Source organism: Diaphorina citri, unplaced genomic scaffold (genome assembly GCF_000475195.1).
Source record: "Diaphorina citri unplaced genomic scaffold, Diaci psyllid genome assembly version 1.1 scaffold98, whole genome shotgun sequence".
NCBI lineage: Eukaryota > Metazoa > Arthropoda > Insecta > Hemiptera > Psyllidae > Diaphorina > Diaphorina citri.
Window position 1 is genome coordinate 297,926 of NW_007377535.1, and position 23,721 is coordinate 321,646.

Genomic DNA, 23,721 nt, shown 5'->3' on the forward strand with positions numbered 1-23,721 from the left:
AAAAAAAATAGACTTTAACCACAAAGCTTCTAGGGTACTACTCACACACCGAAGAGAGAAGGAAGGACCGGATAGGAGAAAGCCAGCGTTCCGAGGAACGAACATTATACCATCAGGATAAAATCCGCCCGGCCGGGAATCGAACCCGCGGCCTAGCGCTTACAAGGCAGAGCGCCACTACCAACTAAGCTAACTAGGCTGGCAAAAAGGAATCTATAGTTAATATCATATTGGTCAGACCTCCTTCCTGCTAATACATAGGAATTAGGAGTTTTCCTTTTGTTTGGCGTATTGCTACACACAAAGGTGACTTCTGTTTTGATCCTCGAACGTTACGTACACATCCATTATCTTGGTATAGCCAGTATTGGCGCTGATATGTTGAGGTACTCTCATTTTCTAACTATGCCATTGAGATGGAAACGCCATAGAAGGGGAAAATATCAAAATCCAGATGTACACACTGTTAGGATTCCATTGATATCCAATATCTTCTCGAAATCATCAGCATGTGACTCGGGAAAGTCACACAGAGCGCAGGTATCACTATCCATATCTTGTGCGAAGTCAGTTATTGCAGGAGAGGGATGCTTACCGGGAAATTTGTCACCCCTGATGACGCCTGACCCACGCACCCAGATCTGCATCTCTGGGAGGGACGTAGACTAATCGTATCCGGGGTGTAGCCGACCAGCAAAGTCGGTAACATGATTATACCTAGCTGAAACCAAATGGTAAGTTATTCTTATCTATATATTTTTATGGTTATATTTTTTATTTTTTTTTTTTTTTTCTTAACAGAGGGAACTGTAACTCGTATGTATGATAATTTATTTAAAAGATCTAAATATTGGTACCTGTCTGGGTAGTCTGTAGAATTTGATCAACAACTTTTGATTCTATTCCTCATGATACACATTACACATACAAAATTGGACTTACCTACCTTTGCGTAGATGTAAGTACTTACCTTTGCGTAGATGGATAGTACTGCTGCCAGGCAGGTGACAGAATTTCTCCCAAGCATCCTGTCATAAGGACACTGAAGATAAGAAAATACATCCTGAGTGAATCTATCCCAAGTCCTGGACAGTTAGAAAATGAGCTCAACCATACGCGCAGGCAAAGTGTGTGACAGGACTGAATGCACAGAGCAGATATCGATCGATTTTGTCCCAAATCCCAATGATGTAGGTACCATGCCAAAAGGCGATTATTTAGTTCAACAAGCTTTGCCTAGGGAACAAAATTTTTTTAAACGACAAAAATCACTTCCCAAAAGCTGTTATCAAAATCTAATGTGCCTCTTCTTACTCGATTTTCCTAACGTGAAATCTCCGAGATTTTCAAAAATAGGTAGGTAATTATTTACTGACACAAGTTGGTAGAAGTAGTTTGATATTTCTACTGAAAGCGCTACAACTTAGAAAAACCTCTTCACTCGATGAACATTCACTTGAAAGTGGACACGGAATGAAATCCTACGAATAAAAATGTTCGTTTCTGTCCGTTAGTGATAGAGATCAAGCCATAAAAAAAAAAAAAAAAAAAAAAAAAAAAAAAAAAAAAGTTTCTAAAAGCAAGGGGCTGCTGATAATGTTGATTATAAGTCATAGGGTGGGTTGCAAACATTGTACAAATATAAGTTGGTTTAGCTAGATTTCTTAGCATTCGGTTCCTTTCTCAGCAAAAAGGATGATTGGTCAAGAAGCTTTCAAAGGTGTAGATATAATAAAATTATCCTTAATAGAGAAATCAGTTGAAAAATAAACGAATTGTACATTGAGAAAGTCTTGACCAATCATCCTTTTGCTGAGCAAGGAACCGAATGCTAAGAAATCTAGCTAAACCAACTTATATTTGTACATTGTTTGCAACCCACCCTATGACTTATAATCTACATTATCACCAGCCCCTTGCTTCTCATCCCCATCTGACGTGATATTCACATGATCATTCCTATCCGTCATATAACTGGGATAACTGCCCTTATCATATAAAGTGTGTGATGACAGGACTGAATGCACAGCAGATATCGATCGATTTTGTCCCGAATCCCAATGATGTAGGTACCATGCCAAAAGGCGTACATTAAGTTCAATAAGCTTTGCCTAGGGAACAAAATTTTTTTGAACGACAATAAATTGCACTTCCCCAAATCTGTTTTCAAACGACGAGTTTCTTCTTAGGTAGGTACCTACTATTTTCCTCCCGTGAACGACAAAAATCACTTCCCAAAAGCTGTTATCAAAATCTTATGTTCCACTGGAGTAGATGAACTCAGTGTCCACCGTGTAGCTACTGGGTGTTGAGTAGCTAGCATAGCTTGGGTTCGGATGACTAGGCGTGTGGTAGCTAGCAGTGGGATAAATCGGTGTGGAATACACAGGCGTACTGTACGGGCTGTACCCGTTATAAGAACTGCTAGGTCTGTAATAAGTGCTAACGTAGACAGGTGTGGAAGCCGCTGTGGCCGGAACGATGTAGTCCCGTTTGATCAGATTAGTAAGCGGCAGAGTTTGCTCAGGGAAGAAATCCGTGTCTTGGAATAGCGTCACGACGTTGTTGGTGCTTGGATCCATGCCTGTGGCAATACACCGGTAGATGCCGCGATCTAGTGGTGTGACGTCGAATATGTGCAGGGTGCTGCCTCGGGGCCGGATGTGGACGTCGTATTGATGAGGAACTCCAGCACGTTTGTAAATCTGATGGAGGTCACGACTCCCGATGTCAGCGCGTTCCCAGACCACGTTCTGGAACATGAAGCGAATAAGACTATCATTAACTAGGTATACTTCATGGTATAGGTTGGTCCATTGGATAGTTTGGTAAGTCTTTGGCACTGAGACTTTTGATTAGATAGGTAGGTATTTTGTGATTATACATTTTTGTAGATGTAGGTATTTTTTTTTACTCTCATTCCTAACAAAATAATTTTAAACGAAGTACCTAAACGGAAAACGAAAGGGAAAAGGAATCTATTTTTTTAAGAGGTTTGACAGAGGGAACTGTAACTGCTATGGTCTTATCGTCCCGAAATCGAAGAGAGAAGGAAGACAGGATAGGAGAAGACAGCCGTTCCGAGAACGAACATTATACCATCAGGATAAAATCCGCCCCAGGCGGGAATCGAACCCGCGGCCTAGCGCTTACAAGGCAGACGCACTACCAACTAAGCTAACCAGGATGGCAAAAAGGAATCTATAGTTACTACAATTCTACAATTATAATATCATATTGGTCAGCCTCCTTCCTGCTAATACATAGGAAATTAGGAAAGTTTCTCTTTTGTTTAGCGTATTGCATACACAAAAAGGTTTTGCGGCGTTCATACAAAAGGTGACTTCTGTTTTGATCCTCAACTTCTGACTGAGCTAGGCAGCTAGGTATTAATTCCTTTTTTGTGGGGTAGCTCATCCTCAGGTAAAATAGGTACATGTATATGTATACTGAGAGATGAACTTACTACCCCATTTGTATGTATGTATTTTACTATGAGTGAGATGGAACGCCATAAAAATATCAGAATTCATGTTAGGTTCCCATTGATACCAAATCTTACCGAAATCATCAGCATGGACTCGGGAAAGTCACAATTGAGCTCAGCACTAGCAGGTGGAATCAGTCGGTACCGCCCCTGACCCACCCGATGTCTGGGAGGACGTAGACTAATCGTATCCGGGGTGTAGCCTGCAGTCGACTGATGAGACCAGCTGAAACCAAATGGTAAGTTTTTTTTTTTTTTTTTTTTTTTTTTTTTTTTTTTTTTAAGGGGGAATTTAAACTAGGTCTTTCTGACGAAATTCCTGCGCGCGGAGTCCAGTATGTAGGACTATTGCACCCCAGGGTGCAACAAAAGTACGGTAAAGGCTGAATATCTTTCGATTGTTTTCAGGTACGAAATTGAAGCCAATCGAAAGATATTCAGCCTTGGCCGGACTTTTGTTGCACGCTGTATCAATCAACCAACCAACCAACCAACCAACCAACCAACCAACCAGAATGAAGTAATTTTAATTAAATTGAAGTTTAAAATCCGGCGTTCTAATTGATTGATTAACTTGAATCATTATTCATCTCAAAGTGTGATCCTAGACCTTATAATCTCATCTATTTCAAACATATCTCACGTAAATATAACTCTTCCAAGTTAGTTGAGTAACTTCTAAAGTTCCAACTACACTACCATACATGTATGTAGAACTTTGGGTTGTATGTGGTTTGATATAGGGATAACTATAAATCAATAGGGCAGTTGCGTAGGTATTGTAAACCTGGAGGAGTGCAGCTCGAATACCAGCAGCGGCAGTGGCATATAATGTTATGATAAATAATTAAAACGGTGACGTACAAATATAAATAAAATACTTTATTAGGAAGACACTTATTAAGTGCAAATAATATTAATTATTTAATTTAATTAAATAAATCAATTCCTTGTAAAGGTGATTCATATGATAAATCCAATTTGATCTTGATGGTCAAAGGAATGTAATACAATAAATAGACTTATTTAACTATATTGTTAGTACATATAAAATTGCAAGTACGTAATATAATAGAAACATACCTGTAATAAAGATAATCTTTAAACAAGAAATCTCGCATACCAATATGACCAAGACATAATTGTTTATTTCCGACGTCCAAGTTTGTGCAGGTCTCTTGACATTTTACCTTTTTTAGGTCGGAATGTACACTATTATTGCACGATTAGTATACACGGAGTACAACCACTGTATGTCAGCAGAATAATTCCTATGATAATATTACTATGATAAAAACTTATTATTAAGGAGCGCGGTAGCGCTCCACCCCGCCAAGTCAAGAAAGTTTGACCGTGCTACTAAAGATATTATACGCGACAGGGAAAGTAGCCGTTTTCAGGTAGTTGGAGAGAGACAACTACAAATGACGGAAGAAAACGGATTAAATGTGTGTGTGTGTTGGGGCACGAAAGTAGACCAAGTTGAAAAAAAATTTCATCAAAATCGGTTGAGACAAGCCGGAGATATTTGACTTTGAAAAACGTCAAATTTTTACACATTTTTTGCTGCTGGTTCTTCTTTGACCGCTCTACAGCCTAAACTACTGGACCGATTTTGTTGGTTGATAGCTCATTCTTTTTCTCGTGAGTGGCAGTAACCCCGCCAAGTCAAGAAAGTTTGACCGTACTACTAAAGATATTATACGCGACAGGGAAAGTAGCCGTTTTCAGGTAGTTGTAGAGAGACAACTACAAATGACGGAAGAAAACGAATTAAATGTGTGTGTGTGTGTTGGGGCACGAAAGTAGACCAAGTTGAAAAAAAAAATCATCAAAATCGGTTGAGACAAGCCGGAGATATTTGGCTTTGAAAAACGTCAAATTTTTACACATTTTCTGTTGCTGGTTCTTCTTTGACCGCTCTACAGCCTAAACTACTGGACCGATTTTGTTGGTTGATAGCTCATTCTTTTTCTCGTGAGTGGCAGGGTACTGGATGATGATAGATTGTTTTTATATGACCAAGAGGTCTGTCAGACCGTCTGAAAGATCGTCTGCCGACTTTTGTCAGACGGTCTGAGCGTGAGTTTCTAGCATTAGGTTATTTTAAAAAATACAATGCATAATAGGTAGTTTATTTATTTTTATTACCTTACCTATTCTTATTATTATTATTATTTTTTTTTTTTTAATTAAAACCCTCTTTTCCCCCTACATAATCCCAAATTCCCTGCGCAACTCAAAAATTCCCCTTCATGCAGGGAAATACTTCCTTACGTCTGGCAGCACTGTATTTGAACTTTTTGAAAATAAAGGGCGCGAAATTTTAAGATTATAAGATTTCTTACCAGCTGAACCAGCTAGAACTTACTGCGGATTACAGATTACAGAGATTAGAAGAATAGAATAGAGGATAGTTTGAACTCCGGTGGAAGGTAATACATACAATAAGTTACTACTTTAGAAAAGTCTGTCCACCCTAAAGTAGTAGTAGTATATATTTTTACCCCCGTTATGACTAGCGCTTGCTAGTACTTGTAACTTTGAGGTTTTCTGGGCGATTCGGCGACTAGCTACTCGCCTTCTCAATTTAACCTCACCCAGCCTGAGTGGAGCCGGGAACCCAACAGCACGCGGATTCCCCAAATGGTCACCATCCAGGTACTAACCACGTGCAATGTTGCTTAACTTCAGTGATCAGTTGGGAACTGGTGCAGTCAACGTGCTATCGCCGCTGGTCCCTAAAGTTTACCCTGAAAATAATTACCAAGACATTGGAGTCAGTCGGTCAGCCTTATAAAAGACTCTTTAAATAATAGATCACGTAAGTGTAACAATGTCAATTTTGACCATAAAAATTGGCATAAAGGCCTATGAAATAAAGAATCTATCCATTTGTATGGCTAGTTGCTCGGTTTTCAACTGATTTGGCCTTAGAACCAGTGCTACGATTTGACCAATCCCGTGTGGGATTTTGCGGGATTTCCAAGTATTACCCGCGGAATGCCGCAGTTCTAACACTGAAAGTATAACATAGGTACTCCATATTTCCATAATGGGTAGAACACCCTACCCAACCTATAATATTACCAGTTTATCAAACGGTATAAAAAGGAAATGAAATATATCAACTCTTTCAAGTCTGGGAAATTTCAAATTTATGTATTACAATGACGAAACATTAAAACTGAACAGATATCATTAATTTTGGGAGGAACGATTTGGCGGGGTTTTTTTTTTATGCCACGAAGTGGTATTTTTTGGGGGGTTACTACATTATTCCCACGATTATTTGTACTAGAGATACACATGGAATCAAATGAAGAAGATCTCAGATCAAATGTCAAACGACTGGTTGTCTATATTTCTAACAAAATGCATAACTACTTACTTTTTTTATGCCACGAAGTGGTATTTTTTGGGGGGTTACTACATTATTCCCACGATTATTTGTACTAGAGATCTGATACACATGGAATCAAATGAAGAAGATCTCAGATCAAATGTCACACGACTGGTTGTCTATATTTCTAACAAAATGCATAACTACTTATTAGGAAGGTTGTCGAAGGTTGATTTCCACAATGTCATGGGAGTTTTTACCTCCGTGAATTTTAATTTTCTTTACATAGGAATTTATTGAATTCTATATATGAAAGCTTATGTATTTATTTTTCTCTTCTATAGATTTATAGAACTCCTGTATCATATGCTCTTTCCTCAAGTGTTTGTATAGTCATATATTTTATTAAAGCAAAGGTATGTGCAAGTATAACCCCAGCTTGTGTTAGGTACCTAGTACCTCAAATAACTTATCATTAGCGTAAGTCGAAAATAAAATACTTGCCTCAACTTTTGTAGGTATTTCCTTTTCTTTATCAGTAAATAATTCTTATCAGTACACAATACACATGGCCCCATAGGGAGATAAAGCCTCTAGAGTCCATACTAGGTAGTACTTGTTTTAGTTTAAAAATGAACTTTCACTAGCACTCTCAATCTGTTTAGGCCTTGATAAGTAATACATTTAGTTTTTATTACTTTAGCAATTATCTAGGATGTCTTCTTAGCCTAAAACAAAACCTTGCTTTTTTTCTTCAATATTTCTGATTACCAAAGTCCTGTGTTTCCCATTCCAAGGTCCCAATTCAAAGGCTAGTCAGAGAAAGTGTGTAAAAGAGTAACAAAATGTCTTCAAATGAAATTGCAAAAGTGGAAGAATCACATCCTGAGCACCCTAGGAACTTGATTCCAGAGTTGTGCAAACAGTTTTATCATCTGGGCTGGGTCACTGGGACAGGAGGTGGAATGACAATCAAACTTGGAGATGAAATCTACATTGCCCCTTCAGGTAAGAGCTTATTTATGGTGCATAGGTGCTACTTGCCATGTAGTAGACTAGAAAGGAGACTTTTTATGCACAATGTTGCTCAACGTTCCTGATGCATTGGAAGTTTGTGTACCTATTCGAAATGTTATAGCTACTGGCTTTTTCTGAGATTTTAATTAGATCTTTATTATTCCCATGGGGTTTAATAGGGGAAACTATGACTGCAGAGGTGTTGTCCTGAAATGTAAGAGAGGAGGATAACTCTTATTTGTTTAAGATTAACATTAACCCAAACGGAAAATTGAACACACCTAGTGCTTATGAGGCAGGGGTTTATTACATATTTACTCTGCCAATAGCTACATATCTTAGGAGAAGAAAAAAAAAAAATGTCTTTCTTTTGCAGGGGTCCAAAAAGAAAGACTCACCAGTAAGGATTTATTTGTCCAAGACATGGAGGGCAAAGATCTTCAATTGCCAGAGGACAAAACTCTGAAGAAAAGTCAATGTACACCTTTGTTTATGTGTTCCTATACTCTGAGAAATGCTGGAGCTGTTATTCACACTCATTCCAAGGCAGCTGTACTGGTCACTATGTTATATCCAGGTAATGTTTCTATTGAGTTGGTAAGTAGTTATTTAGGTAATATATTTCAATTGAAATTTTTTGTACAATTTACCTACAATTGGTACCTAGTAGCCTACTGCTGGAGTAAAGGGACTTTTCAGCCCTATTTTCTGAAAGAAAAACCTATTGAACCTACTACAGAATAAGACACACAAGGATTTTATTTTAATCAAAATTTTATCTTGCTTATATTGTATCTTCTATTTACAACAATAAATAGATAAGTATTAAGGAAATGTACAATTCGTTTATTTTTCAACTGATTTCTCTATTAAGGATAATTTTATTATATCTACACCTTTGAAAGCTTCTTGACCAATCATCCTTTTTGACCTACAATTCACCTACCTGTTTGCCTACAATTATTGTTATCAATAAAGAAATGTACAAGCTGCAACGTTATCAGAATCTGTCCGTTATCTTATTGATGTAGACTTTAATTGTTATATTGCTTTGTAAACAACAAGCTGGGCCCGTACCTCCAAGAATTTTTTAGCCCGTGGTTTATTCGATCGTGGTCAAAGAAAATCAGTACCTTTGTACCTACCTAATTTGTTTAATATTCAGTTTATTATTTAATTATTGTTTTGATTTTACTTTCATGTAATGATTTAAAATCAAGACTAAACCCCGTTCTCCCTTTATTCCTTTTAATGTTTCCTAGTAACTTATTTACCTACAATTCACCTACCTGTTTGCCTACAATTATTGTTATCAATAAAGAAATGTACAAGCTACAACGTTATCAGAATCTGTCCGTTATCTTATTGATGTAGACTTTAATTGTTATATTGCTTTGTAAACAACAAGCTGGGCCCGTACCTCCAAGAATTTTTTAGCCCGTGGTTTATTTGATCGTGGTCAAAGAAAATCAGTACCTTTGTACCTACCTAATTTGTTTAATATTCAGTTTATTATTTTATGATTGTTTTGATTTTACTTTCATGTAATGATTTAAAATCAAGACTAAACCCCGTTCTCCCTTTATTCCTTTTAATGTTTCCTAGTAACTACCAATATAATGTTTAAGTCACCCATCAATTTATTGGCCTTGCTCGGCGTAGCTTAACATAGGTGATGTTAAAACCGGTCTTAAAGTTCTTTCAGGTAACGTAAAATGATAACAAACTTACTACTCTTTCAGGTAACGTATTCCGGATTGCCTATCAGGAAATGATCAAGGGGACTTGGAACTCAACTCTGGGACGCTACAACCGCTACGACGAAGAACTCGTGGTGCCCATCATAGAGAATACACCTCAGGAGAAAGACCTTCGCGACAGTTTGGAACGCGCCCTGGTGGAATTTCCGTCAACTTCGGCCGTCCTTGTTAGACGGCACGGTGTGTATGTGTGGGGCGGTGACTGGAAGAGCACCAAGACTCAAACCGAATGCTACGACTATCTGTTCGAACTAGCCGTCTCGATGAAACAACTGGGATTGAACCCGCTGTCTCCGCCTTAGAGAACCGTGAGTTTTATGTGTATTCAGGGTTCGCCTGGGAGCATACTTCGAGATAATCAACTTATTATACAGAGTGCGACATGCATTACATTAAAATATGGGTCTTTCTGACGAAATTCCTGCGCGCGGAGTCCAGTATGTAGGACTATTGCACCCCAGGGTGCAACAAAAGTACGGCAAAGGCTGAATATCTTTCGATTGTTTTCAGGTACGAAATTGAAGCCAATCGAAAGATATTCAGCCTTGGCCAGACTTTTGCCGCACCCTGTATTAATCAACCAACGAGAATGAAGTATTTTTAATTAAATTGAAGTTTAAAATCCGGCGTTCTAATTGATTGATTAACTTGAATCATTCTTCATCTCAAAGTGTGATCCTAGACCTTATAATCTCATCTATTTCAAACATATCTCACGTAAGTATAACTCTTCCAAGTTAGTTGAGTAACTTCTAAAGTTCCAACTACACTAGAATACATGTATGTATGTAGAACTTTGGGTTGTGTGTGGTTTGCTATATGGATAACTATAAATGAATAGGGCAGTTCCATAGGTATTGTAAACCTGGAGGACTGCAGCTCGAATACCAGCAGCGACAGTGGCATAAGCATAAAATATTATGATAAATAATTAAAACGGTGACGTACAAATATAAATAAAAATACTCTATTAGGAAGACACTTATTAAGTGCAAATAATATTAATTATTTAATTTAATTAAATAAATCAATTCCTTGTAAAGGTGATTCATATGATAAATCCAATTTGATCTTGATGGTCAAAGGAATGTAATGCAATAAATAGACTTATTTAACTATATTGTTAGTACATATAAAATTGCAAGTACGTAATATAATAGATATATACCTGTAGTAAAGATAATCTTTAAACAAGAAATCTCGCATACCAATATGACCAAGACATAATTGTTTATTTCCGACGTCCAAGTTTGTGCAGGTCTTCCGTGTCCGTGAGATAGGCATGGCACCTGTTTCACGGTGTTGGAAGGATTGGGTTTTAAACCTTTTGGACGCCCAGAAACAATGTCTGGGCTCCTTCGATGTCCTGTTTGTATACCTATAGGTAATTTTGAAAGTGAAAATGTTGTGTCTGTGCGTAGAGCATTTTTTTTTTTAAGTCAATGGTAAAATTACCACTCGAACAAAGTGAGTTGAGTCGATTAGAATACATCAGAATCCTTCAGGAACCCTCCATTGGTCAAGGATCTAGATTTACCTCACCCTTGGGATAAATGGAATTCGAAAAACCATTTACTACCGATGAATTTCTGTTTTGTGACTTCAAAGTCTAAGATGTAAAGGGGATTTTCAGTCTAGTCTCACCCTAGTAGAATAAATACGAGAAATGAATTACATTCTAGTTTGTCTGCTAGAATGTATACTCGTTTTGCGTAGAGGTAATATAGGCAACGTAGGCATAGGTACCTTATTTTAACAGCATTATACTTTAAATGTTCTAACATTATACATAATAGGTCATAAAGCTCAATTTTTCTCATAACTTTATGCAATTTACATATTTTGTACGTATTTTTATAGCATGGATATAAAACATGTAGGTAGTACCTATCTAGGTGTCGTAAATTTAATTTTATTCACATATGATGCTAATCAGTTCAGACTTGTATCCATTATAATAGGTCATAAAGCTCAATTTTTCACATAACTTTATGCAATTTACATATTTTGTACGTATTTTTATATTATGGATATAAAACATGTAGGTAGTACCTATCTAGGTGTCGTAAATTTAATTTTATTCACATATGATGCTAATCAGTTCAGACTTGTATATCAAGTGACTAGACTTAATCAATTACCTGGCTTTCTACAGTATGTCATAGAAGTCCTGTAACCTGTAAGGTACTCCTTCATCTTCTGAATGGCTAAGAAAAAGACCGAAATACGGCCCCAAATATGTTAATTCTGCCCTACTTTAAGGTGTGTCCACACTGTCCACACATAGTCGAAGGCCGTCGATGTGAATTTATTTTGAATCGATGTCGATCGACGGCCTTTCGACTATGTGTGGACACACCTTTTAACTTTGTACATTCGACACTAGTAAAAACTATGTACATATTTTCCATTACATACTGTGGCTCTATTCTGCCACCCACATTATGTAGGTAGTCATAATATGCAGTACCTACAGTACCTAGTACTGTAGTAAGTACTCCCATATAAAGCATAATTAGTCTATCTGGATTTGACTTCATAATCAACGATCTTTGACAGTTGACAGGTTTCAGTAAGTGACTGTAGTAGATAAGTGATAGTATAAGCTAGACGGTATTATAAGACTACTTTAGAGACAGGCATGTAAAAACAGCCGGAATTAAACCCTGAAGCATATACAGTCGAAATTTGAGTGGAAACTAGTCTCTTGATTGATTCTGGCCGTAGGACCGGTGATGTTCATGACGGACAGGCAGTTTAAGTACTCACTTGACTCACTGGACCAACCCAAGTTCATAGATCAGTCATACTACTATATACATATATGTGCACCTTTAGAAGATATGTAGGTACCTATAAGGTATAAATTTTATTAGCCATAGTCACCTATAGGTAGCCACATACCTTCCTGCCATCTTGTCAATTCGTAAAAGTATTAATTTTTACAATAAGAATTTTCCTTGTGAAACTCAGACGTCCGTCGGATTAATCTACCGACCTGCCAAGCTATCAACCGGTTATCATTCTGACTTTTAAATCTTTTAATACCTATTAATTTGTAAATCTTTTAATATATCTCGCATATCGTGAGATTTCTAACTGATCGCCTGAGGCTTGTGATCACCCGCGTCTGATCATGAACTTTGAATTCTTTCCAAATCCCCGCGACATTGACATTGTAGAGATTTGCATTAAGTGAAGGCCGTCGATGTGAATTTGTTGTGAATCGATGTCGATCGACGGCCTTTCGACTATGTGTGGACACACCTTTTACCTTTGTACATTCCGACACTAGTAAAAACTATGTACATATTTTCCATTACATACTATGGCTCTATTCTGCCACCCACATTATGTAGGTAGTCATCATATGCAGTACCTACAGTACCTAGTACTGTAGTACTCCCATATAAAGCATAATTAAGTCATAGTCGTACCTAGATTTGACTTCATAATCAACAATCTTTGACAGTTGACAGGTTTCAGTAAGTGACTGTAGTAGATAAGTGATAGTATAAGCTAGACGGTATTATAAGACTACTTTAGAGAAGTTATTTGTCTAAAGATCTTGAGAGAGAAAAAAGTAGGTACGTACAACAGGGTTCGTCGGAGACCCTTTTTCAAAAGAGCTTCATTTTTTCGCCCTGTAGTGGAGAGTAGAGGTGTGCAGTTAACTTTTTTCCTCTGATGGTTTTTTTTTCTTCTTCTTCTCCCTTACTTTTTCCCCGGCCACAAGCTACCTGCCTACTAACATTAACCTCACCCGGCCCAAGTGCGGCCAAAAAACCAGCAGCGGAAATTGGCAAAGTGAAAATTACTAATACCCGATCTTTACCACAGACAGTTTTCAGTTAATTCAGATTTCATGAAATACTGGCCAGTGTAAATCAAATGGGTGACGTGAAAACCCTTGAAGAAACAGCTAACACAGGTTAACTCTCAGTCGTAAAATCGGGCATAAATATGCTCAGACAGACCCTGTACTAGACCTATTCTCGTCTTGTGTGTTGCAGCTCTCATGTCATATCAGTTATCAAATCCATTGTCCGAAGCTGACTTTTGTCCTTTAAACCAGTGTTTCTTAATTAGTTTGGCCCGCGGAACCCTTTTCGTTATTTATTATCCGTGTCCGTGAGAACTGTAACTGCTATGGTCTTATCGTCCCGAAATCGAAGAGAGAAGGAAGACAGGATAGGAGAAAACCAGCCGTTCCGAGAACGAACATTATCCCATCAGGAAAAAATCCGCCCCGGGCGGGAATCGAACCCGCGGCCTAGCGCTTACAAGGTAGACGCACTACCAACTAAGCTAACTAGGCTGGTTTTGTGAAAACCCTTGAAGAAACAGCTAACACAGGTTTTAACTCTCAGTGGTAAAATCGGGCATAAATATGATCAGACAGACCCTGTACTAGACCTATTCTCGTCTTGTGTGTTGCAGCTCTCATGTAATATCAGTTATCAAATCCATTGTCCGAAGCTGACTTTTGTCCTTTAAACCAGTGTTTCTTAATTAGTTTGGCCCGCGGAACCCTTTTCAAAAGGTGAACTTTCAAGATTGCACTCGCAGAACCCTTGCCGTCAGCTCGCGGAACCCCGGAACACCCATTAAGAAACACGGCTTTAAACAACTTTATCAAAGTCTGATGTTTGTTCTATCTTGATCGTGACATGGTTGGCACCGGCACAAATGCGAGACAATGGTAGGTACCGGCAGACAGGAATGTGCACAAGGTAGCAGTAAGACACACTGGTCGACTAGTGACTAGTCAATAGTTGTACCCTCCGGGGAAGGTGGGGGCGATAGAAAGTAAAGCACATAGATATTGCGGGTGTGAGTACAACGGAAAAACGAGTTTTTATTGCAATTATAGACTACCTAGCCGAGTAAAAAAACAGGCCTACTTGTCGTTTGAAAAAATAATCGTGTCTTGTGTAGTGAGAACAGTCTCATTGCCTTCAAGGACACTCGGAAAGAAATCGGATGAAACTCACGAAAAATGGAAACGGGCCTTGACGTGAAAACATCCCGAAACCAAAATGTTTTACGTCCAGAGTTAATAACAAATTGACTAAAGGGTAAGTACTAAAAGGGTACTATTAGGCCGTTGATCCCAAATGAAACACTGTTTAAAGGTGACACTAACTGTCACTGTAAAGTTTACATAGCCATTTTTTATGCGCATACCTGAATAAATTGAAATAGAGCTCCCTAGAACTAGAATCGAGTTTAAAACTAGACTTGGGTATAAACAACGGTCATACGAACATTGCACTTGGTCTGGCTGGGTTGGCAGGTTCCGGGTTTTGACATTAATTAATTTTATTCCTTTTTTTATTATGTATTTGTATTTTCGATTTATATTGTGATAGGGCATGAACATGGCATAGCTGTGGCCAGGACCAGTGAAACTAGAAGTGGGAAATTCACTCACCTCATTTTTTTGGTTACAACATACGCTGGAGCAGCCCACTGTTCCCTCTACGGCAGATTTTCGGTGTACTACATTGGGTGTAATGTCATCCATGTGCAACAGGAACAGCTGAAAATGGAATATACTTTGTTTATCCTGCCAGAATGAGACTGAAAAGTCCCTTTCCTCCCGCAGTTTAACCCCCTACTTATCCCAAGCTGTAGGGGGGTAAGAAAAAAAAAATGTAGAACGTACCCAAATATTAACTGATCGAACGAACCGAAATTCAAGTTTTCGAGGAGGACCTTGAACCTTTGGGAGATAAGAAAAAAAAATGTAGAACGTACCCAAATATTAACTGATCGAACGAACCGAAATTCAAGTTTTCGAGGAGGACCTTGAACCTTTGGGAGATTATCAACTGGAATTCGGACTCTGAAATCTAAAATTCGGACTACAGTCTTCAGACTCTAATCTAAACCTTAGTTTTAAGGGTAGTGCCAACACTTTTGAAAAGATCGTCAGAATCACCAAGTACCTAATAATATGTCATGTGAGTACGTTGAGTGTTTGAGAACAATGACACATGAATGAAAATTTGGCTCCTTACCTTGTGGAAAGGGACCTTAGCTCCGTCGGCCGTTCCTTCAATTTCCTCGACATCTAATAATATGTCATTTAATATCAGTGGTACATGTGAGTACGTTGAGTGTTTGACAACAATGACACATGAATGAAAATTTGGCTCCTTACCTTGTGGAAAGGGACCTTAGCTCCGTCGGCCGTTCCTTCAATTTCCTCGACATACTGGGGGAAGTTCTCTCGGACACTGGCCAGTGTTGCATCATAGACCCGACGACCTGCGTCTGTTTCATACAGGGGCAAATAGGTGTCGTTCAGGGGGCCGGATGTTTCCAGGAAGCTCTTGATTATACCGCTGAATGTGCGACCCTGTAAGTAACCAAAGTTGATACATTACTGACATATAATAGATATGTATCACCAACTGATAAAGTAAATTATCAAGAAATTGATTTAATTTTAAAATTAAACCAGAGCTATGAATGACATTACAATACCTCATAGGTACTTGTATCTTGAGATCGATGACACTACTTCTAGGAAGATAATCCGAATGCAGATAATGAATGTAGGTAATTGATTAAATTTTTATTGATAGCCTGGCTGGGGGACTTTAAACAGAGAGTATACCAGCCTGAAATTTCCCTTGCTAAAGAAATAGCAAAGGTCAAGTGCGAAATGCATCCACTCGTGAATTTTTTGTAGCAAAAACCAAATAAATGTCAGCCCAAAGCAATCACCCTAGCTAACTAGCTATGTTTTATGTATTTTATCGTTATCAAACTTACCAATATTTTTTAAAACTGATAAAGGAAGTTCAATTTTGTAGTAAATTATGTTCATAAAGAAAAACCTCCATCAAAACAAAAATAAGAATACCCGGAAACATTAAAGTCTCTTGGATGAAAATTACCTATTTTTTGGTTCTCATATTTGAGTCGACTCAATAATTATAGGCCTAGGTAGGTACCAATTATTTCAGAACCTTGTATCAATGTATCATACATAGGTACCTACATTGATATGAAGTGCAACAAAATAAGAACTGAATTATCATACATAGTTAATTAATTATCATACATGTTAAATACATATATCTGCACCTAGAGTAGATACCTAGATACCCATACATAAGTATCATACATAGGTACCTACATTATTATGAAGTGCAACAAAATAAGAACTTAATTTCCAAAAATTACAACTGTATAATATCATGTTTTCTCATACCTACTTGTTACTAAAATATACCAAAGCTCTTGTGATCTTGCAGTTCTACCCAATCAAATAAATCTTTCTCTAATATCTATGTACCTTGGTGTAATTCATTGTCATTAGTAGGAACTTACCAACTTACCTACGTGCATTAAGAACCTTTAGTAAGTATAGGTACTAATATTTCATCTCGTTACTTCCTTGCCTAATAAATCGAGATAGTAAATAGCAGGGTTTGATTTTACTAGAGAACCATGAAGTAGATTACTTAGATCATTTTCAAATCCGGAAGACTGAAGGTTTTGGTATGAATGCATGAGCTTCACCCATAGGTCCTATAATGATGATTACTGTTTTCCAAATTTGATAGTAGGTACCAGAAGTAAGTTCAAGTATTGGTACTCGTAGGTTTTATACTTCAGTAGAAGGTATCTATATAGTTTGTTACGTAAATAGCGAATTTGCGAAACGGCGAAACCCAATACTGATCTATTGGTCAAGCAAAGTTATGTAAGGTGTTCAAAATGTATATGCAAAAGGAATTTGGCACTGTCGCACTCTTGTTCATTAGGCACAGTTTTTTAATCACCCGGCAACACACTTGTGTCTCAAACACTAATGTTAGTTGCTCATTATTCATTAACCTATCCCTAGCTATATCTATAATTCTACACATGATATAGTTCTACTTGGGCACATTTATCTCATATCTCATTTTACTACATGGTAATTCTCAAGTTCATGATTTTTGCATTTTTCAAGGCTAACGCGAGCATGTTCAAGTATCGGGAGACTTGTGGTTAGTTTAGCATGGAGCATGGTTAGCTTCAAGATATCATATCACCAATCCACCATACTAGATATAAACCTCTGTTTATATTGAAAACAGAAAACAATTATATAAAAATCAAGATAAACGTGTTCCATTAAAAAATGCACGTGTTGGAATAATTTCATTATCATTCTATGTTTAATTTTCAATTGTTCAATGTGTGGTACCATCTTTCAGATACTTGAGGTAGAAACACACTACCGACAACGTGACGTGACATGACGTGAGGGCAGTGTAGCTATCGTGAACGAAATGACCTACTATACTATGGGAGAACTTAATTCCACGTCTTTCTGACTCCCCATGAGCTCACGTGACGTGAGAGCAGTGTGTTTCTACCTTTACAGGCATTTAGAAATAGCCGGAATTAAACCCTGAAGCATGTGCAGTCGAAATTTGAGTGGAAACTAGTCTCTTGATTGATACTGACCGTGTTGTTCATGACAGACAGGCGGTTTAAGTACTCACTAGACTCACTGGACCAACCCAAGTTGATAGATCAGTCATACTACTATATACATATGTGCACCTTTAGAAGATATGTAGGTACCTATAAGGTATAAATTTTATTAGCCATAGTCACCTATAGGTAGCCACATACCTTCCTGCCATCTTGTCAATTCGTAAAAGTATTAATTTTTACAATAAGAATTTTCCTTGTGAAACTCAGACGTCCGTCGGATTAATCTACCGACCTGCCAAGCTATCAACCGGTTATCATTTTGCCTTTAATACCTATTAATTTGTAATCTTTTAATATATCTCGGATATCGTGAGATTTCTAACTGATCGCTTGAGGCTTGTGATCACCCGCGTCTGATCATGAACTTTGAATTCTTTCCAAATCCCCGCGACATTGACATTGTAGAGATTTGCATTAAGATCGTGTGCACGAAACAACTTTTACCTCACCGTCATACGGATTGTTCATTTAACATTATCGAGTTATCGACTATCTGGTATCAGAGCAGGAGCGACAAAAAGAAGACAAAGGAATGGATCGGATAATGATATGTGGTCGAGTGAATTGGAACACATCACATGCCTCCGGGCACACTCCATTTGTCAAGGGTACAGACCCTGTAATCAATTTATTTAGAAGAAAACCATTTTAAGTATGAAAATTCATAATGATTGAAACAATTAGTTATAAGTTGGAAGCTTTAATGACACAATAAGTTACATGTTGAAATTGAAAGTTAAAGTGGAGTAAAAGAATCCTGCCAATGTGTGACCTCAGATTTGAGGGTTATGAATTAGACTCCCGTTTAAGAAACGGAGAAGATCCTTTTTGGCCAGAAGATGTTCGCCTTTTCCAACTGTAACCAGTAGGCTTGGTCACGCCTGAGGCGTTCTCCACCACCTAACCGTTGGAACTCTATTATCATGTTGTCAATTTCTCAAATACATGAGGATAAAATTCTATGTCTCTACTGGGATAGAACCTGAGCCCTCCTGTTTACCAGGCGAGCGTCTTGACCATTACACCACCGAGGCAGGTGGCATATTTTCCCTCAAATACGCAACTGTTTCATTGTTATACCTCCTTGATCTTGATAGTGCCTTTCTAATTTTGACGGACGGGGGTGGACTAAATTTTTCCTCTCACCCGAGAGGTGTGTAAAAAGTAATTCAACACCATAACATTTAAGTTTTATGGTTCATAATTATGAATACGTAATTTTTTAACTAATACTACCTAATAGAGTAAAAAAAAATGTAAATAATTCGAGATGGAATAAAGTATTAGAATCCGCCCAGAGCTAAATTTAGCTATGCCGTTCCGGTAAGAAGAAGAAGAAGACCTATACGAAGTTCCTCTAATCGGGATTGGTCAAATGTCAAGAGAGTTAACCACAAAAGCTTATGATCTTATGGAAGATGAAATTATTTTTATTTTTTCTTCGATTTTTTTTTTTTTTTTTTTTGTCCTTATCAGTCTACAATCTTGTTACTGACCACATAACAACAGAGCTCTGAGGATTAGCAGTTCTGGTGAGGCTTCAAAGACGGAACAAAATGCTTCAGGGAGAACTAACCTCGCCCAGTGGTTATGCTCCACTGATGATTATGCCTCCAGATAAGGATTAAAACACGTGAGCTTTGAAAACTTGCCTTGATAACCAACCAGCCTATAGTGATGTAACCAAAGTCAACTTGATGCCAATTTTCCATACAATTTATTATGAACATTGTACATAGATGTATGTTTATATTGTACATAGGTAGGAGTATATATGTTGATAATTTATATTTAATTATTTGATTGGTTTTCAACTGTTTTCCGATACAGGGTGCCCCAAAAGTCATCTGATTGCAGTGGGTAATTCAACACCATAACATTTAAGTTTTATGGTTCATAATTATGAATACGTAATTTTTTAAGTAATACTACCTAATAGGGTAAAAAAAATGTAAATAGGTAATTCGAGATGGAATAAAGTAGGTATTAGAATACGCCCAGAGCTAAATTTAGCTATGCCGTTCCGGTAAAAAGAAGAAGACCTATACAAAGTTGCTCTTATCGGGATTGGTCAAATGTCAAGAGAGTTACCCACAAAGGCTTATGATCTTATGAAAGATGAAATTATTTTTATTTTTTCTTCGATTTTTTTTTCTTTTTTTTGTCCTTATCAGTCTACAATCTTGATACTGACTTACTGACCACATAACAACAGAGCTATGAGGATTAGCAGTTCTGGTGAGGCTTCAAAGACGAAACAAAATGCTTCAGAGAGAACTAACCTCGCCCAGTGGTTATGCTCCACAGATGATTATGCCTCCAGATAAGGATTAAAACACGTGAGCTTTGAAAACTTGCCTTGATAACCAACCAGCCTATGGTGATGTAACCAAAGTCAACTTGATGCCAATTTTCTATACAATTTATTATGAACATTGTACATAGATGTATGTTTATATTGTACATAGGTAGGAGTATTATATGTTGATAATTTATATTTAATTATTTGATTGGTTTTCAACTGTTTTCCGATACAGGGTGCCCCAAAAGTCATCTGATTGCAGTGATCAAAAGGGGAGATCGGAATTTCCATCATGAATTCGAAAGCATCTTAGGCTAAAACCAAGGTGGAGCGGAGAGCATAGATCATATATAGCGAGCAGGTGGATTGAATTCAAACCGCATTGAGCGGAGAGCTAAAAGCTTTATTCGCATTTCTCTCCGCTCCACTATGCCAACTGAATCATCATGAAAATACCCCGAAGTTTCTGATCCGGAGGAAGTTGTGCAAAGCCCTTTGACAACATTCACTGGGTGAGTGCCTTTACCTGATACCTACATATATCTATGTATATTGTATATGTATACCTGTACAACATGTAGGTTAACATACCTAGAACATACCTAGCTACAACATGTAGGTAGGTAGGTTCTTGTTATTCAAAATATGAAAACCGGAAAAATTTCCAGGCGCTAATTGTGTCACGAGCCCTTATTCCTGTAATACTGGAATGCCTGATGCTTTGACATAATTACCTACTATCAAGACTAGAAAAAAATAGAAATATTTGGACCCACCTATATGTACATAATTGAAATAGCGATACGTACCGATCTGAATCCACCTACAATACCTACATAATTGAGATGAAGATAGGTAGATGTGGTAGGTATCAACGTGGTTGTTAAATGGTTGTTAAAAAATCATTAAAACTAAAATACCTGATGTCTGCAATGCAAGAGGTACGGGAAGGAAATTTCTAGCTGACTAATCAAGAACCTATACCTAATTTATCTAATCAAGTAGGTACCTTCCTACCTACATGCTAAGAAACAGAATTTCCTTCGAAAATCATGATGACAAGAGAGGATGTGTATCTATGTAAATTTCCAAATTGACTCTCTGTAGTCTTTGTATAGGTACTGTTCAATAGGAAATTTCCGATGACGTTAATTAAAGGTCTGTTTTTCATTCCGACGTGGGTGCGATGCGAACCCGACGCGTGTTTTTCATTCCACTTCCCCTACTTTAGCGTCAACGCTGCGTCTTAAATCCCTGATGCGAGTCTCGAGTAGCTTCAGGTTCCGCCATATTGTAATTGTATTGAGGGAAATGAAAAAAATGTTTCGTAATTTCTCCACTAGATGTCGTCATGCGTCATGTTTGTTGAATTTCCACTTTTTACCCCCACTCCTGACGCAGAGTGAACGCCGCATCGATGCGGCGTAGGAATGAAAAACAGACCTTAAATTATCGATCGCTGTTTTGATATGGATGATAACGATAACTGATAACAAACTAGGTACTTAATAATTATATCCATGATTGTTGAGGAAGATACAAGGAGGTACCTAGTAATAGGTCCATCATCTAGTAATAGGAGATACCCCGTCACTAAAATCCACTTAGTGAACCCGTCCACTAAACATTATCGATCGATGTTTTGATATGGATGATAACGATAACTGATAACAAACTAGGTACTTAATAATTATATCCATGATTGTTGAGGAAGATACAAGGAGGTACCTAGTAATAGGTCCATCATCTAGTAATAGGAGATACCCCGTCACTAAAATCCACTTAGTGAACCCGTCCACTAAACGGGCTGACTTCGTTAGTGACCCAAAAGCATCGGGACTCAGTTCGGATAAAAAAATATGACCACAAAACATAGGTTACACCCTGTGTGGAAAACGGTGAGAGCGGGGGGGTCAAATTCCACGAAATATTCTATTGTCATCCAAGATACATAACTTACCCTAAATTTAGGTCAATCGGACCAGTGGAAGTGGCCCAAATTTTAGTTACAAGATTTGACCCAAACAAGCAAACAAATTACAAACAAACAGAGATCTCAAGTTAAGTAAAACCATGTAAAAAGGATTCAATCGTAAAAAAAGGCTAATTGGACTCAATCCGTTGACTCCCATTTGGCAGGGTTTTCACGTGAGCTCTTCTACCCAACCACTAATTTAAACATGGATAGCCTGGATTTAATCAACCTTCTTTTTAGCCCCTATCAGTCTGTTAACAGTCCTGTTAAGCCTATACATATCAAATAGAACTTAACAGGCTGTTAGCTAAACAGGCTTTCTAAGGACTGAAATTGGTGAAATCCAGTGATAGTCTAATCTCTAATATATTGGAGAGAACCCCCTAGGTATTTACTTACCACATCAAATCCCACTTCATAGTGTGTCCCTCGTGTGTACAAAATAGGTATACAGTTCCGACGGCGTTCTGGCAACTTACGCGGGATGTCATTTCATCTTCTCCCCAAACCTTGTGGTCTAAGCGAGTAAGCGCACGCGGCAGTGTGTGTGTGTGTGTGTGTGTGCCAGGCCAAGTTCCGACCTCAGCACGCAGTGTGTAATTGTGTATACCTATATGTATTTAAATATTACCTACTCGCTGATGCAGATAAGAATAAGCAGTGCCTTATTTATATTGTCAGTTTAGAACAAGAAAATAAGATGTCCCCATTATGTCCGTTTTATTGCTGGCTAGTTACATCTATTTTCTTTACTCACCAAACTTACCTACTAGACCGTCTTGATACCCACGGACTTATCTTTCGAGCGGCGTTCCTCTTTGATGTCCAAGTGTTTGTCGGACTTTAGGTACCTACCTAGGTAGTGCTAGAACAAGAAAATAAGATGTCCCCATTATGTCCGTTTTATTGCTGGCTTGTTACATCTATTTTCTTTACTTACCAAACTTACCTACTAGACCGTCTTGATAGCTTGATACCCACGGACTTATCTTTCGAGCGGCGTTCCTCTTTGATGTCCAAGTGTTTGTCGGACTTTAGGTACCTACCTAGGTAGTGCATAGTTCAATAAAATAAACACTTAACACTTCGTTTTAGTAAACGAGTGTTACTGAAGTTGAGCAACGTTGTGTATGACTGATAACGTTAGGGTAGCAATTAGTGTATTTCACTAGGTCGTGACTGTTTCGGGGTGCACTCTGCATCGTGAAGACCTAATCCCATCTCGCGTTTCTTCCGCATTTTGGCCGATCTCCTTGAATTCGATGACATAATCCAGTCGAAGGCCAAAAATGAGCGATTGCATTACCACTTCGTTTATGAAGCTCGAATCCG

The 23,721-nt window shown here is 37.9% G+C and overlaps 2 protein-coding genes and 1 pseudogene across 6 annotated transcripts in view; 1 reads left to right on the forward strand and 2 right to left on the reverse strand.

Annotated features, from left to right (window-relative positions):
* LOC113473971 overlaps window positions 1-22,847 on the reverse strand; it is a 44,850-nt gene extending 22,003 nt beyond the window's left edge. Inside the window, exons 1-3 of the mRNA XM_026833528.1 lie at window positions 22,789-22,847; window positions 15,774-15,971; window positions 15,042-15,149 (exon numbers count right to left, since the gene is read on the reverse strand). Coding sequence (XP_026689329.1) covers window positions 15,042-15,134 — 93 coding nt within the window. The 5' untranslated portion in view covers window positions 15,135-15,149; window positions 15,774-15,971; window positions 22,789-22,847. The remainder of the gene's footprint in view (window positions 1-15,041; window positions 15,150-15,773; window positions 15,972-22,788) is intronic.
* LOC103524408 (probable methylthioribulose-1-phosphate dehydratase) lies at window positions 5,793-20,668 on the forward strand. 5 transcript variants are annotated; one of them, XM_008489420.3, is made up of 4 exons: window positions 5,793-5,922; window positions 7,628-7,838; window positions 8,224-8,424; window positions 9,590-10,088. In XM_008489420.3, exons 2-4 carry the CDS (start codon window positions 7,676-7,678, stop codon window positions 9,907-9,909), a joined length of 684 nt encoding a protein of 227 aa, XP_008487642.1. In that variant the 5' UTR covers window positions 5,793-5,922; window positions 7,628-7,675; the 3' UTR covers window positions 9,910-10,088. The 5 variants fall into 5 exon arrangements, with proteins under 5 accessions (XP_008487642.1, XP_026689336.1, XP_026689335.1 ...); XM_026833535.1 differs by lacking the exon at window positions 5,793-5,922 and adding an exon at window positions 20,650-20,668 and having other exon boundaries at window positions 7,413-7,838; window positions 9,590-9,915; XM_026833534.1 differs by lacking the exon at window positions 5,793-5,922 and adding an exon at window positions 13,621-13,643 and having other exon boundaries at window positions 7,413-7,838; window positions 9,590-9,915.
* Window positions 6,109-6,226, reverse strand: LOC113473983 (annotated as a pseudogene).
* Window positions 22,848-23,721: the final 874 nt, after the last annotated feature.

Excerpts from the sequence above, each read along its gene's own strand:
- LOC103524408 (XM_008489420.3), top strand. The coding sequence starts at position 7,676 with ATGTCTTCAAATGAAATTGCAAAAGTGGAAGAATCACATCCTGAGCAC. Across the intron at positions 7,839-8,223 it reads AATCTACATTGCCCCTTCAG|GGGTCCAAAAAGAAAGACTC; the intron begins GTAAGAGCTTAT and ends TTTCTTTTGCAG. Across the intron at positions 8,425-9,589 it reads GGTCACTATGTTATATCCAG|GTAACGTATTCCGGATTGCC; the intron begins GTAATGTTTCTA and ends CTACTCTTTCAG.